The following is a 20,671-nucleotide window of genomic DNA, read 5'->3' as shown; positions in this document are numbered from 1 at the left end:
TCAAAGGGTTACATTCTTCTAATTTGCTGTAATATCAGCAAAGATCGGAAAAATAATCCTAGAAACGATTACATTCAACTATAGTGTTGTTATTACTTAACCAGAATAAAGAAGGATAAACTGATAAAGTAGCTCATAATACATACCAAAACTAATAAGTTTTTTTACACCATCCAAAAATATCAATGTTATAAGAGAAAATAAAATGATTAAATTCTTCCTGTATCTGAAGAAAATTATGACATTTATAATGATGTTATAACCGTTGGTTCCGGTATAGACACACTTCGTGGACTGCTTAAGAGTCACATATCTGATTGCCCAAATAGTCCTACTGTTCCCACTACGAACCATTCTAACTGGAAACTGTTGGATTCTCATTGTTGTTTTTCACTAATTTTACCTTTAATATTAATTCAAGTGAGATAACTTTTGAGTTCGATGAAGATCCTTATTTAGCTTGTCTGGTCCTTTGTGCTATATTTTTCACAGACAATGAATGTTAATGGTGTTACCACTCAATCATCAAAACAACTTATGGAGTTTTTTACAGTAATTTTCAATACTTTTTGTAAGTTATTCCGTTGCCTAACTTTGTTCACCCCAAAGACATTTTCTGTACCTCCTGTTAATTGAGAGTTTCTCTTCCAATGTCCAAGAAGCAATGGAAATACAATCCACATTTTCACTTATGAAACATAGTTGGATTCTTAGTTCTGTAATAGTGTTGTTGTCGGGGTATAAAGGCCCGGAGAGCCCTGAGAACTTAGTCTTGTGACAATAAAAATATGTTGGACGATTTTATCATGATGGAATGTTGACTTCTACGAAATACTATTGTAGTTCATTTATGAGTTCAACTCCCACCCTTTGCATTTATATGAGTTTATTATTAAAGCCACTCTTAATAGTTTATGGTATTAAAAATTCAAGCTGATATCGTCAGGAGATTTATCATTTTATTGTCATAACCCGTTACGTTCACTGAGCAGATAAGAAAACCCTACAAACGTTTTATTATTATTATAATTAATATTGAAATGACCGACTTCATCCATAGCAAAATAATGACAAAACTCACGATATTTATTTTTTTTTAAATTAAAGTACAAGGTACAAAAGTAATTGTTATTTTAATGTTTCAAAACATGAAAAGAAATTCATTATTTTAGAAGATAAATACAATACTAAGAAAAAACATTTTCTTCTGAAATTTTAGACTATTCTTTTGTTTTTGTTTTTAAGTCTTATGTTATTTTGATCAAATTGTAATTACACATTTGTGATAGAAATAGATAATCAGTCACGTGGAATCACTTATATTAGAAGTGATTTCTAATTTCATCTTACAGAGTTAAAATCTCCGCTACAAAACAGGGTTAAGAAAACTAAATAGAGTACAATATATTATTATTACATCAGAATAAAAAACGTTTTATTTCTAACGAATGTTTTACAAAAACAACAAACGCTGCATAGTAGTACGGTTAATATAGGATAATAAGTTAGATTAAATGAAATTAATATCAGTAAATGTTTTGTCCCCAGGAAAATTCTTCATCGAGTTACCTGTAAAAAATAAATATTCTAATAAATAACGTTATCCTAAATTCGGTCTATTCTAATTTTCAAGGTACAATATAGAAAGTATCCAATTCTCAAAACACAAAACTAGTAAAGCGCATTGTATTAAACTTGTTTCGATACAGAATAAATAAAAATAATTTTGTTTCTCAATAATGTACGAATTTATCGTACTAAAACAGTTTTCAACGTACTATTAACATGACTGGCTCGTATATACTATTCTACACAATTGTTTTAAATAATGTACTTGAAATAAAGAACAAAGAACATAGAAATACTGAAAATATGTGGTTCTTCACATATTTCGCTTCTGAGCTGAAAATGTGGTCTATACTATCCAAAATCTTCACCATATACACTATGTCTATTACGGAAGCATATTCTAATAATCAAGCCTTCAGCTGTAGGTAGGATGAAACAGCCCAAGAACAAGCAGATGACAAGAACCACAACTAATGTTGTTTAATCATTTAAGCTGCCACCGAAAGAAATGGAAAGTGACTAAACATTTCATTATATCAAAACATAATGAAACGTCCGAGGTAAATTGTAGCTACTGCAAGGATAAAACAAAACCGAAATTCAAACGGATTCAGTACAATATTTTGGGATATGATAAAATGTAGTTTCATTAATTATCAGTGACATTATAATCAATAGTTTGTAGTTTTTGCAATGAATTTCTGAAACTAAAATATTTCCAACAATCTAAATATTACCATTATTTAAGGCGACTATTTTTTTTTTCTCAAACTAAACATCTAATTTTCAATAATGAAACGTGTGCAGGATTGTGTTACGTAAAATATTTTGTGAATAACTTTACGACAAACAAAGAATAACTAGCCTTCTCTTCATTTTCTTTGCTTTCGTGAAAGAAGTTTTCTGTTTCTTACATGGAGTTTTTGCTTTCGTATTTATAAGAAATATTGAAAAACTACAAATGAAAAGGTTGAGTGGGGCGGGATTCAGTGGGTGTTAAGTATCTCTCATATTCTGACAATAGGTAATATTTTTAATTCGAACATTAATTTGCTAACTTTTGGAGATCACGTGAAACCATCATGACAATGTGTAAAGTGAAATTTATAATGATTGTTTATTGCTAGTGAAATGTGAGATACACAAGCAACGTTATGTGTGTTAACTCAAATATTGTTCATTGTGTCAGTGCACAAGGAGTTTTCTACAGAATTCGCATTTTATGTGTGTATTATTTAAATATTTCTTATATATTTCCCTCTAATCCTGAATCTAACAAAAAAAATTACATTAATCAAAGGATGCACCAGAATATATACCTAAATAAGTGTTTGTGTGTGTTTTTATTGAACGACCATTGGGCCAGTTCCAGTAAAAATAAAGATGTTAACTGATGTGGTATGTCATGCGAATTTTTTTTATGCGATCAAATTACGGAGTAACACAGTTGTACATAAAAAAAACGTAAGCGTTAATTTTTATACTATACAATAGTATATCTCTCTAGTTTTCAGTTAGTGATAGTAGATGGCCTTGGAATGTATCCCTCTTCTCTTACACTGTTAAATTAGGGACGTCTAGGGCAGATAGCCCTCGTGTAGCTTTGTGTGAACTTCGAAACAAAACAAACCCAACCAAATGAGGAATTTAAATGGTTAAATCGGCCAAATGGTTCTGTATTTATGAGGGGAAAAACAAAGTACAATAAAGATGGTCGATAAGATATAAATTACTTTCATTTACAAAAGCTTTGAACTTTTCGGAATACACTTATTCCTTCTCCAGCGAAGCTTAAAGTATTTGGTAAAGCCTTAAATAGAAAGAAATACAGATTATAGAATATTTGACAGAGAAGCACAAATAATACGTTGCATGAGGCACTGGATTATAATTATAATTACTCTTAACAAACGGCTGGTTGTAAGTAAAGCTATTTAGAATTATTTGTGGTATAAGAATGTTGTAATTCATTAACGGCCTGGCATGGCCAAGCGCGTAAGGCGTGCGACTCGTAATCCGAGGGTCGCGGGTTCGCGCCCGCGTCGCGCTAAACATGCTCGCCCTCCCAGCCGTGGGGGCGTTATAATGTGACGGTTAATCCCACTATTCGTTGGTAAAAGAGTAGCCCAAGAGTTGGCGGTGGGTGGTGATGACTAGCTGCCTTCCCTCTAGTCTTACACTGCTAAATTAGGGACGGCTAGCACAGATAGCCCTCGAGTAGCTTTGTGCGAAATTCCAAAACAAACAAACAAACGTAACTCATTAAGAACTGAGCGATCTTTTGCTATAAGTAACTTTTTTTCAATACAAAGTCCAAGGTCTGGAGATGTTGTATAGCGTTAGAAAAATCGTTGTATGAAATATTGTAATATGATGCTTATTTATGTGAACGAGTGTCTGGTTTCAGTGATGGATGACCAGTCCTATTAAATACTTGGAAATACTATTAAAGTCCTATTAAATACTTGTGAGCCAAGTCTAATTTTTAATTGGTTTTTGCAATGTGACCCTGTAGTCTCCATACGTAATCTTAAACCCGAACATTGAACTTTGAACTAAGATCGTTGGTATTCGATCCTTATGTTGAAAAAAGTGTCTGTGGGTGTGTGTTTTCCATATAGCAAAGCCACAATGTGTGTGTGGAAGCTAGGTCTTTATATACAAACATCAACTGAATTTGAGGGTAGAAGTTTGTACACTATGGAAAAGAGATTTTTTCTGTTATTATTATCTTTAAAGTTTTTGACACAATAAAACTAGAGGAGATCACGAGAATGAATCCATATACGATATGAAAATTAAGGGGTGGTGAGAATTTGTTGTTTAAAGTGAGTAATGTTTATTGTAAAACCAGTCAGATGTCCATTACTCAACAAATATTTGTGCAGAAGTGTAATTTCAAGTAATTTCGATTAATAGTAACTGGTTAAATTTAACTTCAAGAGTTAAGGATAAAGCTGTTAATGTTATTACACTTAAAATTATTTGAAACAGCTTCACATAGCACTTATCCGTTTGTTTAGAATGGGTATAATTACAAACTGATGTCTCATTCAACTTGGAATTTGGAGTATTTTTGTTACATTGTCTACAATAGGTAGTTTCTTCCCTTTATCGCTTTACTAAATATTTTAAATAAATTAGATATTGTAATTACTATACCATTAAATACTAAATGTAATTATAATATTATTTCTAAACTGCAATTAATATAGAATATGTGTATTCCGAAAACTTTGAAGCTTATCACACGTCTTCGTCTTTATGCCATGACGCAAGTTCAATCAGTTGACGGTCAATTCGTTGGTTCAAGAGTAGCTCAATAGCTGGTGGTGGGTGGTGATAACTAGCTGCCTTCCCTCCAGTCCTACACTGCTAAATTATGGACGGCTAGCACAGATAGCCCTCGAATAGCTTTGTGCGAAATTCAAAACAAACAAACAAACAATGAGTTGAGTATTGTGTAGCAAAATAATTATCACAAATTGTATTATCCCTGAAAATCATAAAGATATAGATTATTTACACAATAAAATATAAACCTTGCATAATTCTTACTATTGTTTAAGGCACTTAAGATCGTGAATTATATTTCCGGCCCAGCATGGCCAGGTGGGTTAAGACATTCGAGTCGTAAACTGAGGGTCGCGGGTTTAAATCCCCGTCGCACTGAACACGCTCGCCCTTTTAGCCGTGGGGGGCGTTAAAACGTGACGAATAATCCCACTATTCGTTGATAACAGGGTGGTGATGACTCGCTGCCTACTCTCTAATCTCACACTATTAAATTAGGGACGGCTATTGCAGATAGCCCTCGTGTAGCTTTGCGCGAAATTCCCAAACAAAGAATACTGCTGTCCTAGCGCGGAACTCCTTATAACCGATATATGTTGGTGAAACTAGACATGAGATAAAATAACTGCATTCCCATATGATGATTGGTGTTTTTACTTCCCAATTTATAAAGTACCACAACCTGCATTTGTAAGAAATCATGATGAACGTCAAACTTACTATAATAATAACCGTTTTTAAAGAGTTTTATACCTTGTGTAAAACAAAGTATCATATTGCTTTAAAAAATGGAAGTGAAGATAAATTTGAAAAAAGAAGGTGAGAAATTAGAAAAAAAAATTGTTTTATTTATTTTAATACCTGTTTATCTTGTGTTGTTGATGAAGTGACGAAATTACTTTAATTATATTTGTCCTGTTATATCTTAATATCTTACAATATGGCCCTATATTCCCTCTTATGCATATCAATATAATTGTTTTAGCAATAATAATATAAAAAGTATTTTAAAACAGATATCTATAGGAAGGATCGTTCCAAATTGAAACATTTCATATGTAAAAAAATTTGTTCCAAAACTAGACATAAAGTAAAACTTTTTACAATTTTGAAACTATTTTAGGTTTATTGTGTTGCATTTAAATTTTTTTTCTATCATATGGAATAATTGTGATCTGATTTGTAATAATAACAGAACAGTTAATCTTATAATATACAACTGTATATGAGTGTCATTGATTCAGGTTATTTTTCTACAGAAATTTAATAATAATATGCACGCTGTTCAAAAAATGTGGACGTAAAGGAATATATATATATATATTATTTAAACATAATAAAACTATAACCTACAAACTCTTAGCAATAAAATGTTTTGAAATCATAAGAATAAGACAGACAAAATAAGACGAACTGCCTTCCCTCCAGCTTTGCACTGCAAAATTAGAGCCGGCTAGCGCAGATAGCCCTCGAGTAGCTTTGCGCAATAAAACAAACAAACAATAAAACAAAAAATTTAATAACAAAAACGTTACATTAAAACAGACAATAAGTATAACTTTTTAAATTCAGTTTTTTTTTTCCAAGTGGTACAGCAGTATGTCTGGGGACTTGCGACACTAGAAACTATGTGGCGATACACAGTTTGGACAAAGGCTTATAATAAATATTTGTAAACAATTCTCCGTTTCCATTAACTTCAAAATATCTAAAAATCTATAACATTTTTAACATTTGCCCAAACACGAAACTTTCTTAACTGTTTCTTCTTCAAGATTATTCTTTTAATTTTTGTTTAATTTAAATATTTCTTCCTTGATTCGTGATGACTTTAAGTAAATAGCAGATACAGCTGATACGGCTATTGAAAACCTTTATTTACAAACAAGGTCTATCTCTCTATCTCTCTTCACTGAAATTTTCACAATTGGTGTTAATTACAAACTTTCACTTACAACAGGTCCTAACACAACCGTTGACCCTGCAGTTAGTGTTATACTCTGAACCTTCCACAACTTCTTACTTCCAGTTATTACACAATATCGTATTCTCCTTCTGAACGTTTTATATTAACAGCTTATGTTAACATAAATTTGTTCTGAATTTGTGCAGTTTTACATTTTCATACGTTTTTCTACTGAAATACTCCTACTTGCTCACTTAGAACCTCATATGTTAAGATGGAAATTGCCGAAATAAAACAATTGTCACAGATGTGACAAAACTACAATTATTCTCCAGTTTACACAAATACAAAAAATCTAATAGCTTTAGTATAAAGAGATATGCACGATTCAAACTACCATAATAACTCTACGAAATAGCTTACACATTCTTACAATGACTTTACAACCACTAATAACTATTTTACCAACACGTATTTATTGTGTGTTAAAAGTTGATTCTTTCAACCAAGTAAATCAGGACACTGGAGAACACCTTTTTCAATTTGGTCAATAGTGGTTATTAGATCGTAAGTTATCTCCTCGCTCACCACCGAATCTTCTCTATACTTCTTGTGATTCTTGATGAACTGGCAGATCCATGCAGCTTCTGTCATGGTTTTTCCAGCAGCACGTTGTTGCACAAGTTTCAGGTATCTTTCAAGCTCAGTAACAGTTTCGGAGCTGATATTTTAACGGAGATAATCCTTTATCACTTTTTTGAAATCCTTTATTACTGGAAACCCACCTTTGGATCCATTTATTATCTCATTCACACTAATAACCTTCCAGTTTTTCTGGTCTCGTTCAGAATATGCACCTGTAGATAAAGTGAGATCTTGAACAATTCAAAACTTCTGTCCACGAACAGCGTCTTTTCTGCGCTGCTTGGAAAGTTTCATGACGTTTGCTCATGGAAATAAAGGAAATAAGCCAGCTTAATTTCTTTTCTGAAACAACCCTAGAAAAAAGAGCTACGAAAATTGCATAAGCAGCGTTCTCAAAATCCGTTATTTGGACATCCATTGCTTTGAATTCAACACGCCAGAATGTCGACATACGATAATCGGAGGTTCTTAATAAGACAGCTGGAAAAAGGAAAAGTGAGAGAGAATTACTTCTTCCAGTTTCATCTTCTACCAGTTGTTCTCAGCTTATCATTTGTGGAGACCTCAAAAGAGCACACGCCACTTGAAGAGCAATTTGAGAATCGATTCCTCTCGAAGTTAGTTCTTCATAAAACTGTTTGTTTTGTTTATTTTTGAATTTCGCACAAAGCTACTCGAGGGCTATCTGTGCTAGTCGGCCCTAATTGTGCAGTGTAAAGCTGGAGGGAAGGCAGCTAGTCTTATTATATGTCTTATTCTTATGATTTCAAAACATTTTATTACTGAGAGTTTGTAGATGACAGTTTTATTATGTTTAAATAATATATATGTATATATTTCTTTACGTCCACATTTTTTGAACAGCGTGCATATTATTATTAAATTTTCTGTAGAAAAATAACCTGAATCAATGACACTCATATACAGTTGTATATTATAAGATTAACTGTTCTGTTATTATTACAAATCAGATCACAATTATTCCATATGATAGAAAAAATTTAAATGCAACACAATAAACCTAAAATAGTTTCAAAATATTAAAAAGTTAAACTTTATGTCTACTTTTGGAACAACTTTTTTACATAATAAATGTTCCAATTTGGAATGATCCTTCCTATAGATGTCTGTTTCAAAATACTTGTTATACTTTTATTGCTAAAACAATTATATTGATATGCATAAGAGGTAATAAAGGGCCATATTGTAAGATACTAAATTAATATTAAACAGAACAAATATGATAAAAGTAATTTCGTCACTTTGTTAACAACACAAGATAAACAAGGATTAAAATAAATAAAACAACTTTTTTTCTAATTCCCCCACCTTTTGTTTTCAAATTTATCTTCACTTCCATTTTCAAAGCAATATGATACTTTGTTTTACACAAGGTATATAACCCTTTAAAAACGGTTATTATTACAGTAAGTTTGACGTCCATCATGATTTCTTACAAATGCAGATTGTAATACTTTATAAATATGGAAGTGAAAACACCAATCATCATATGGTAATGCAGTTTACTCTATCTCATGTCTAGTTTCAGCAACATGTATCGGTTGTAAGGAGTCCCGCGCTAGTACAGCAGTTTTCTTTGTTTGGGAATTTCGCGCAAAGCTACACGAGGGCTATCTGCAATAGCCGTCCCTAATTTAATAGTGTGAGACAAGAGGGAAGACAGCTAGTCATCACCACCTTTTTTACCGCCGATTAGTGGGATTGATCGTAACATTTTAACGCCCCCACGGCTAAAAGGGCAAGCGTGTTCAGTGCGACGGGGATTTGAACCCGCGACCCTCAGATAACGACTCGAATGTCTTAGCCCACCTGGACATGCTGGGCCGGAAATATAATTCACGATCTCAAGTACCTTAAACAATAGTAAGAATTATGCAATGTTTATATTTTATTATGTAAATAATCTATATCTTTACGATTTTCAGGGATAATACAATTTGTGATAATTATTTTGCTACACAATACTCAACTAATTGTTTGTTTCTTTTGAATTTCGCACAAAGCTACTCGAGGGCTATCTGTGCTAGCCGTCCATAATTTAGCAGTGTAAGACCAGAGGGGGAGGCACTGCCAACTCTTGGGCTACTCTTTTACTAACGAATAGTGGGATTGACCGTCACTTTATAATGACCCCACGGCTGAAAGGGCGAACATGTTTTGCGCGACGGCGATGCGAACGCGCGACCTTCAGATGCCGGGCCTCATAAAACTGTTCATCATAAACAATGGGTAAATCATTTAAATGTACTCCACCTGATGAGAAATATAAGAAGTTCGATTCCCAACGAGAATGGTTAGGAATTTTATAGTCTAATGTTTCGGGATGATTTATTTCTCTTCTTGTTCGGTCATCAAAACTTTCAGCCATTGCTTGCCATCGACAGTCATGGTCTGTGAGATAACCTCTTCTTACTGGAGAAGATGCACTTAAAGCCATCATTATTGGAGCTAAGACACACAGCTGATCGTGCACAAACTTGGAATCTTCCAAACAGGAGGCTTGTATTGTAGTCTGTAAAGTACAACTGGCTTGTCCAATCACTGAACAATCTTCATAAACATGGTTTGGTTTAGCTTCAACTCCAAACTGAACATCACCTCCAAGTGCTTCTAGATTTTCAGTGAAAGGGTCAGGTGTGTTTCTGTCTTTAAATATTGGAATATTAACATTCGCTCGCTTTCCTCTTCTTTTTTCAAGAGAAATAAAGGTAGCTTTATATATTGGGTTATTCTGACAGATCAATTCATCTGGAACAAAGAGTGACATAGTGATACCTGATTCTGGTGTTGGCTTATAAACTGGTTCAGTAAATGCCGGAACACCAAGCCGCGGAAACATCCCTACAGTTAAGTAAGTTTCATCATCTTCTAAAGCTGCTAACACTTCTTTCCTTCTTTTTTTCATGTTCTCTTCTACCTCACGAAAACCTCCAAAACATCTCCATACGGTTCTCTTGGGCAGCTTTCTGACATCGACTCAAGACATTCTTCTGCCCACAAACCAGCTAGAGATTTACTATTTTCTTTCATGTATTTGAAGATCCTCGGGGCACGTAAGCATAGTCTTGCCGTTTTAGCTTCGTGATTCAGCTTTATTACATGTCCTTCAATCTCATGTCCCCACTTGAACGGGTCATTCCTGTTCTTATTCTGGTTGTAAATGTAAATTAGCATGTTGACAAGCTAATGTCCTTAGTTTAACGAAATGATTTAAAGATTCTTTCCACGACAGAAAATGGGGATTTTCTAGAAATCTCATGGTACGGAATGAGTCTACGACTTGCAGCCTTGTGTAAACACGAGACTACGTCCAGCAGATCAACTGGGTAGTATGAGAAAGACACTTTGCATTATCCCTGTTTTATGTCAGTCACAGTAACCTTTGGCACTGTGTTTCTAGGTGAACGTTATATACAAATTTGCGAAAAACGAATACACGCAGTCCGTTAAGCGGCTACAACAACAAATGGCTTAAGTACTGTGTAGGTTTTGTTCAACCATTGAATATTATAGGTCTTTAACTACGCTTGACGTACATTTTGTACCACATTCAGGTCCTGTTTCAACTTAGTTACGTCTTCAAAGGGTTATTAGAGTAAAATAAAAAAGGGAATGTTAAAACTTATACTTGAGGTGATTAAAAGAAACATAACTAGCTGTAAAAAAGCCCGATCACTGGAAACAATGAGGTTATAATGGAATAAATTTAATATTTCTTGTAAAGGAAACTACTCAACATTTGTAATATGTATAGGTTATTAATTCTAACCTGCATCGCTATTTGTTGTGTTTAAAATTATTTAAGCTATTCTAACAACTTCCATTCATTGCCGTACTGTTTTCACTTCTCACTTATTTAATGTGTCACGTTTGAATGAGAAATGTGCACTTGTTCTATTCCTTTCATTAGTTTGTAATAAATAAATTAAAATTTGTCTCTTTCTCACTCTTCCACAATCATTGCAGCTAATCAAATATCTAAAACATTCCCTCAAGTTATCTGATGTATATACTGGTTTTATACATGTATATACTGACTATGGTTATGGTAAAATATATCCAAGAACTATGGATATGTAAGTAAGGAAATGTGCATGAATTTTTGTCTTTAATAATGAACAAATATTTTAATACCTTCATAAACAAAAAATGGTTTATTCTAAAACAAACAAGCTACTTACCAGATACATGATAGTATTAACAACTAAAAATAACTACACAAGAAAACACTTATTATTGCCATGAAACATCAATAAAGCTTAGTTTTTAAGCTCAAATGGAAACAACTGTTCCTGCTAGCAAGATAAATGAAATAGTTAAATATCCAATACATTTCAATACAATCTAAAAGAAATTATGTTTTTTTCACAAAGCAAACAGTAGACATATAGTTAAAATAAAAATAGAAATATCTTAATTATGCAATACAGATTTGTAGAGAACAGATCACTTTTAACGTTAAGAATACTTGAATTCTAGTGAAAGTTTTTCTCGATGATGAGAAACCCACTTGAAATAAAACTGTATATCAAAAGGACTGGTATTGGTATTAACATTTTCACTGATAAAGAGAGAATAATGTTTCGACCTTCCTAGGTCATCTTCGGGTTAAGAAACAGTTTGAATATAACTGTTGATGGAAACACATCTTAGGGACGAGTGAAAAACACGTACTGGATTTTAGTGGTTGTAGCAGGTGGATGTTAGGTTATTAATTAGTATAGGTATAAAGGTATTCCTTTTCATTGGTTTAATTTTTTGTTACTATATAAGTAGGACTTCTTTGACAATTAAGTAGTAAATTGCCATTGCTATATAACACTGAACATGGATTCATATATCTGAGACATTGTACAGAAAAAATCACTAAATGCTGTGAGTTACCTAGTACGTTACACATTTTGACCAATCACGATTTACATTTCACATTCTGTAATACTTTAATTCAATAACTATTCACACATTTCTTATCATATAACTAACTTGTTATAATAATTTAGTTCAAGAGCCATTAATAAGTTATCTCTTTCTATGTAATTAATCTTTTATAATGGTCAAATTCAACAACAATTAATAAGACGTTTTCTTATGTAACTAATCTTCTATTACAATATTATCTTTCGTATCATAACTGATGTACTTTAACGATTTAATTCATTAATGATTAATACATTTTCTTTTAATACTAATATGCATTTTTTGTCACTTAACTAATTTCCTATAATGGTTTAATTCAGCGATAATGATTGCACAGTCTTATATTGGAAGACTACATTAAACTTTCATTACAGGTGTTATACATTACCTTTTGTACACAATAATAGGATTTTGTTTTTAATTTTCTAGTGGTTGTATAACAATATATTTACAATCCTGACACTACTTTTTTCAGTTCTTTTGAAAGACTATGGGTAAAAGCTAAAGAAATATAATGTGTCATAAATAATTATCTTAAGTAACAATCAATATGTTTTGGTTGTAATTATGGGTTTTCTCATTAGTACTATTAAATGTTATTTCAATCAAACAAAGAGACCAAATAACATTTTTAAGCTATACTGTTTAACAACAGAATAATTACAGCAAAAAGCAAGAATGATATGAACATAATAACACAGTAACTTCAGAGCTTTACTGTTCAACTATATAATCATATAGTTCAGTGGTACATAATATTTCAGGTAAGGTGTTGCTATGATTCTCCAAAGGTCGGAAGAAAGATAATGCACTAGATGTCCAGGATTCCAATATGTTTTAATAATTATGTAATATAACAAACTGAGGAAAAATGTTCAGCTTTTCTTACAAAACGGTTCTATAAAGCTACAACATCCAGATGATGGGGTTTTAGGTCAGAAAGACATATGAATAGAATAGTTTTCAAAAGTGCAATATTATGAAATATTTATGTACTATGGTACTTTTATTAATCTTAATGAAAATACTAGGTGCAATCAATTGTATTCCTAACAAGGTAACACTTTAAGTGGAATTGTATGTTTAGAAGAGGTCTGCATACGTATTTCTGAACAAGAAACAAATCTTTTGAAATCACTGTAGTATCCATATGTCACAGACAATATGGGTAGAGGTACTTTATGTACAGTGACTACCAAACATATTCATGCCACTTTATCCTGCATCATCTCATGAGCTAAAATGTGCAGTGAGTATGAGAGATATCTGAAAAGACATTAACATTCTTGAACTTTGTCTTTCCAGTACTACTAATAATAAGTTAATTATCAATGTAGATAATTGGTAAAATGTTAAATTTCCTAATTTGATAATAAATTTCTCAAGATCATGAAATGTGGAATGTAAAGCTTAATATCTGTTACTTTATTTATTGTTTGTTCATAGTGTCAGAAACTCACATACACAAATACTTGAAGCAATGAGATATTTATTCACGTATCTAACATGATCTGACTATCAAAAGGCTCCACTCAACACATTTTAAATTTCACATTTTTCAACAGGAAATACTACTTTTTTAAAATTTTATTGTGATAATTTAACACAGGATTTTCAACTTATGTTATCCTTCTACATCTAGATTAACTTTATATAACAACCTGAATGACGCTTATTTAAGCTCACCATATCTGGAAAAAGATCAGAAGTGAATTCTTGAGATGGAGTCCAGAATGATTCATCACTGGTATCTGTGCTTCTGTGATCATCATGAAAAAACAACGTCACATTGTTGAAAGAATTGTATTCATTAGTCTTAACAAGTTCCACTGAAAATTAGGAGTTTTATATCAATTAATATAAAGTGTAATTAATTAAATATGAGACCACTGAATGACATTTCATGACATTACTGACACCAATACATGATATAAGTGTATAACAAAACTTTACGCAACTGTACTGAACTTATGATTAAATCAGTGTATAATAAATAACATGTGACCTTACCTAGTTGTACTAGGGTTACGATCAGCTGAGTGTATCACAAAATGACTTTACAAATCTGTACTAATGATTCCAATTTATTCAATGTATAACAAAGTATGAGCTTACCTGGGATGAAATAGAAGCCATTTTAACTCATAAAGTGCTGTACTTTATATCTAATTAGTTAAACACAAGATTAGCATATAAAAAAGTATAAATTTATCTATACTGAAGTAAAGATTAGAATACTTGATGCATTCTGACGTTACATAAATCTTTTATACTTGATAATTTATATTAAAATTTGTGTGTTTATGTGTACTGGAAGTAAATATCAGTTCAGCAGTGGTACTGTTTATTTTTTCCACTGAATTAGATTGAGGTAGAAGTGAGATTAGTTTGTAGCCTAATATGATGTCATCTGTACAGAACTAGAAGTGAGAACAGTTACACAGTATGATATCACTGTACTGATGAGGATATGAAAATTAATTAATATACTGATGAGAATATGAAAATTATAGTTTATAAAATGACTTACCTGCATTGAAGTGGAACTGACAACAGTTGACCTAATATCATATTACTGCATTAATGAGGATATGAGGATTATAGTTTATAACCTGACTTGACTATACTCAAGTGGCAATGACAACAGCTGACTTAATATAATATTACTGAAGTGATGAAGATATGAAATTATAGTTTATGACATGACTTAACTGTACTGAAGTGGAAGTGAAAACAGTTGCCTTATTATGATATTACTGTATCAATAAGGATATGAAATTATAGTCTTTATTACTTGACCTAAGTGTACTGAAGTAGAACTAACAACAGTTGGCCTAATATATTACTGTATTGATGAGAAGATGAGGTTGTAGCTTAGAATGACCTTACTGTACTAAAGTGGAAGTGAGAACAGTTTACGTATATCTTTTTGTACTGGTGTCAAAATCAGTTTGCAGTTTGTATCAAAACATGACCTTACTCTATAGAAGTGGAGGTCATATCACTTTCTAGCATATGATCTCATTGTAGTGTATTTAAATAGTGATGAGATCAATTTATGAAATGACTGTACTGTACTAATGTACAGATTACATTATTTGATAAAATAATTAGCTTAATGTGCACTTAATTGTAAAAATATGAGATCAGTCTCAAGAATAACGTGACCTTACCTGTATCAAAGTAGAAGTAGCTTGTTTTAAAAAAGTGGAAGCAAGATATGTTTATAAGACATCACCTTTCTGTCATTATGACTTTACTACTAAAGTACAAGTGAGACCAGGTTACTACAAAAAATGAAACTATCTGTACAGTATAAGAAATTAAACCACGTAGTATATTGTATCCTTACTTGTGTAATATTATGAATATAATGAGGTTATATCATAACATAATGTTTATGGAGAACAAAGGCCCTTTGTTCATCTCAACTATCCTATCCTCTTAACTAAAACTATTTACTATAAATAAACTAAAATTTTAAAGACAGCCCTTATAATTCATGTAATTATCAAGCTTTCTCTCATTAAATTTATTCAAATTTACTACCACCGCAACATTAAAATGCAGCCCATTCTAAAGACCAACCATCCTGTTAGAAAAATACTGTCTTACCTGAAGATGACTCCTACCTTGCGCAAATTTATACTTGTGTTGCATAGTCCTGTTATTCTTGCCATTAAATATAAAAAAGCATGCATCACCATTATAAATTTTATGTACAATCTTTAACACCTCAATAAGATCCCTTAGAACTGTTCGTTTTTGAAGAGAAAACAATTTCAGATATGATAGCACCTTTGCCTGAGGCACCATTGTAGTAAACAACCTCCTGCACAATTTCCAACAAATGAGTATCATTCCTAAAATAAGGATTCTATGATTAAACAGAATACTCCAAATCTGGACTATCCAGTGACCTACACAATGAGATTATAACCTCTTTCGACTTGTACTCAATATTTCTGTAAACACAACTACAACACTAAAATCCTATTTGCTCTGCCACTACCAATAACACACTTCTTTAATGGTTTATTTACTTGGTTGCACATTACACCAAGATATTTTTCTTTCATGGCACTAATAAGTTATTCCCATCCAAATTATATGTATAATTTAAATCATGTTAGCCCACATGCAGTAACTTGTATTTACAATAAATCTACCATTTATTTGCCCAACTCACTAAATGATTTAAAACCTTTTGTAAAGTAGCAGCATCTTCCCCATAGTTAGCAACATCCAGGACCTTGATATCATCACCAAATTTAAGTAATTTATTGACCATTCCTTCATCTAGGTCACTGATATAAATAAAAAAGAGCAAAATTTCAAGACTGAGCCATGAGGTACCTCACTTGTGACATTAATCTAGTTTGACTGACTTCCATTCACAATAACCCTAACTTTTCTTTCATCATGTCACTCTTCTATCTAATTAGCTAACTTACACCTAAAGAAATCACTTTTTACAAGCCTTTTATGTTGCACCTTGTCACCCTCATCATCATATACAGTAACATTTTCAAACAATGTGAAAAGAATTGTGAGATAAGATTTTCCCCATCCAATAAAATTCTAAACCTTTTCAAATTATTTTGCAAAACATTTTTTTATAATAAAATGTAACTTTGTACTTGCTCAAGTGTAGATGATACCAGTTTATAATACACTGAAACTTCACCTGTGGTAAAGAAGAAGATCAGCCTCTGAGTGAGAAAGCTATTTAGGTTCAGTTTCCTGTTTCTTTTTTGTCATTTCCTTAACACTACACTTCACAAAAAGTTCTTACCCTAACTGAAACATTTATATGTCCCACATCATTTTTTTAATGACTAGTGCAACTTTATGACACAGCAGTATTTGACTCTGTTGATCCAAATACAAAAGAACTGTTTAATGAAATTAAGAATAATTTAAGCTATACCTTAAAATTTATTTAGCAAATAAACTTTTATATATTAAACAAACAAAACCTCCTTTTGGTGAGAAAATAGATGCTATCAGAATGACCTACTCGTCATACAGCTTTTGTTTTTTAAAAAGTATTATTTGTTTTTTGAATTTTCTGTAAAGCTAAATGAGGGCTATCTGGACTAGCCATCTCTAATTTAGCAGTATATGACTATAGGGAAGGCAGTTAGTCATCACCACCCCCTGCCAACTCTTGAGTTACTCTTCTACCAATAAATAATGTGATTGACTGTCACTTTATAATGCCCCATTTTGGTGTGATGGGGATTCAAACCAGTGACTCATTGTCTTTCTATTAAATGTTCTTTCTTAAACTTACTACGATATTAAATTTAAAAAATACAATGGATAGTAATCTTTCACCTGACTGAGCAAGTAAGGATAACACAGAAGAAGTTTTAGCTTGAGCTAAGGCATCCTGGAAACAAAGTTTGACTGGAAATTCATGATTAGAAGAAACAATATTACTGCTTCTCAAATCATAACAAGCTGATCATCCAATATCATTAGATACAAAAAAATTTGGAAATTAGTATCCAAAAAAAAATAGTACATTAAACTTGGAGAAATAAATAAAACATCTCACTAAAGAAATAATCTTTGCTGTTTCTAAAAAAATATCAAGTACTCTCATGTTCATAGTAATTGTCAATAGTCATTTTCCCATACAACCCCTATCACAATCCTGTGCCTGCAGTTAATCCAATTCATAAAACTTATAACCAAAATAAATGAAGATTAAGTGACAACCCCAAAGTAATTTTAAATTACTGTTTCTATAAAAATTTTAATTTCTTTTTAGCAGTAGTTTTCAGATACATACCTTACAAATTAATTCACTTGGGATTGAAAAATTATTTCATACTGTCTTTAGGCTATAACACCAAAATTAAAATATTCAGTTTAAAACTGCTGTAAACCTGATATAACATTTATAATCTACATAAAATAATTATTCACGCTTCAACCAAAAGAGTGAAAATACTGACAATTATTACAATAAATATTTTAAACCATAATTATGAGTGCCTCTCTTACTCACCAACATTAACAATATTGAGAAACAAGTAGCAGAATGATGGAAAACGTAATTTAAGATCTTTCTAATCTGATTGTGTCATCTGACAGAACAATTATCATGTTCAACAAATTGGGAATCTTCAAAAAAGAAAAATTGTCAAAATACAGGTATCCAGTAAGTTTGCTTTCCTCACAATGAAATCCTAAATTAAACGTAAAAAAAGGGTAAAACCAGAAGCAAGAAAATTGTTTTCAACTACTAAATTTTTTTTGGGCAAAACTGTAGAATTAGTAGCCTATAACTACATTTCCACATAAACATAAAACCTCCATTACATAATACTGATACCAAATGAAAAAAAAGTAATGAGAAAACAAATTATCTCATGTTGTGTTTAGAATTCAACCAGAAGCTCAAACACAACTCATAAATCGTCACAATATTTGAAAATTCTATTTTAAGCTGTTTTTTTTCATTGTCTTAAAGAGCTTTTAATCATTTCTAATGCATTAAATAAATAAATATACATATTAAGAAGATAATGCTATGATGCAAATAATTTTTTTTACATTGATAAACATTATTCAGTCAAACTGCTACGTTTTTCTAGAATATTTTCAAAATGTTTTGTTGTTTATTCTGTATAAAGTTATACCATGGACTATCTGTATTCATTCACAAAGTGGATATTACTGTTGCAAGAAAAAACCTCTCCAATCCAAGAAAAATTGTGAAAATGGCAGCAGTAGTTCTTGGTACCATTAACATCAAAACCAACTGCTATTTCATGAGAAAGATATACGAATTAACTAAAATAACAGCAATCCCATTCAACTACACACTCAACACATCCTCCAAGACTTTAATTCCAATACAAACAGAATTTTACAAGCTTTTTGTCTACTTAATCCTTTCTAGGCAACCTCAGTACTACACACGTTCTTTTAACCTATCAAGTTTTCTTAATGGAAATGTTTAAAATATTTCAGATTGGAGAGATGTCAATGATGTTCCAATTTTTTTTTTCTCCTCACATCAGAAATCCTTAACCAAAGTACATAAAACTTAGTAATAGGATTTAGTTTCTCCTTTCAAGTCATACAATTTATTTAGTATTTATTTATTTATTTGTAAGTATTTCAAAATTTTGTTGTGAGGCATTTTTGAACTATAAACATTGAAAATTTTTTATCCTATCAATTCCTTTTATTGGTAGTTAAAAAATTCCATTTTACATACCTAATCAGTCTCAACTTGATATTCATTAACATATTTCTTTTGCAAATTGAATTATTAGAATGATTTATATTAATTTACTTCTTTCACTAAATTTACATATACTCTTGTAGAATATATTCCTGTGGTGTTCATATTGATTAAATTTAGCAAAAAATATCAGCAAGTGTAAAATAATGTCAAATTTTGTAATTGGACTCTGATATAACAACAAACCAGAACTTCTTGTTTGTTCTACCATAATTCATATAAATTTGAATTTTCTGTATTCAATTGTACCATCAACACCCAAAGTTCACATGCTTGTCTCAATGGGATTAAAGACATTCTTGAAAATTAACATCCACATAAAAGAGTGTTTGTAGACAGTATTTCAAGATCTAAAATTTGCCTTACTAACCTCCTCTGGAGCTGGTTAAAATACAGAGAAATTCTTGAGTTGAGTAATGACTGATATTAAGTTGAAGCTCCTGATCAAGGGTCAATTTTATTAGAGCTACCATATGAACTTCCCTGCTCCTTTTTATTCATGTTTTGAAGAATAGTCCATTGTTTAAAAAATGTAAATTAAGTCCTCTAAATAGTTGAATGTTATACAATTTCAAAATCAACTGATTTTCTTACATAGCATTCCATTACCGTTTACTTGCAAATTACATAAATCTTTTTCTAACAACAACATTCAAAGTTTTAATAATTAATATTTTACTGATATAGCAACGAACAGTAAATGATGGAACACACCTCTATAGTGAAATTTTATAACCAATTAATCATCAAGCTCATTAACCCTTAAAAAAGCAGGAATGTTGTAGATAGTAGCATCAATTAATGATGACCACCGTTTAAGGATTAATCAAGGGCATTTAACAAACTGATTATTCTCACTAAACTTTAATAGTTTCAATTATCAAAACTAGTAGGATTCAGCAGGCAATTGGGCTGCTAAGAACATACAGAATGTGGCAATTCTAATTAGACTTTAATTGCAAAAGATTCCTTGCATTGAAAGAGAATTCAGAGTAAAAAAGTAATTGTCTAGCATTCTAAAGGTATTAGTAGGGACAACAAAACCTACAAGATTC

The 20,671-nt window shown here is 31.5% G+C and overlaps 1 protein-coding gene across 1 annotated transcript; it reads right to left on the bottom strand.

Annotated features, from left to right (window-relative positions):
* Positions 1 to 1,238: 1,238 nt before the first annotated feature.
* Positions 1,239 to 10,745, bottom strand: LOC143227137 (glutamate--cysteine ligase catalytic subunit-like). The gene is made up of 2 exons (XM_076458645.1): positions 9,689 to 10,745; positions 1,239 to 1,569 (listed from the first exon to the last, which is right to left on the bottom strand). The coding sequence occupies exons 1-2, from the start codon at positions 10,338 to 10,340 to the stop codon at positions 1,511 to 1,513; spliced, it is 711 nt and encodes a 236-aa protein (XP_076314760.1). The 5' UTR covers positions 10,341 to 10,745; the 3' UTR covers positions 1,239 to 1,510.
* Positions 10,746 to 20,671: the final 9,926 nt, after the last annotated feature.

This window comes from Tachypleus tridentatus, chromosome 9 (assembly GCF_004210375.1).
Source record: "Tachypleus tridentatus isolate NWPU-2018 chromosome 9, ASM421037v1, whole genome shotgun sequence".
Taxonomy (NCBI): Eukaryota; Metazoa; Arthropoda; class Merostomata; order Xiphosura; family Limulidae; genus Tachypleus; species Tachypleus tridentatus.
This window is presented reverse-complemented; position numbering and strand designations above follow the sequence as displayed.

What these genes read in the sequence shown, in the direction of transcription:
- LOC143227137 (XM_076458645.1), bottom strand. Translation starts at nt 10,340, where the DNA reads ATGAAAAAAAGAAGGAAAGAAGTGTTAGCAGCTTTAGAAGATGATGAA. An exon ending in CTTCTTATATTTCTCATCAG is followed by an intron (nt 1,570 to 9,688) that starts GTGGAGTACATT and finishes TATTTTTTACAG; the next exon opens with GTAACTCGATGAAGAATTTT.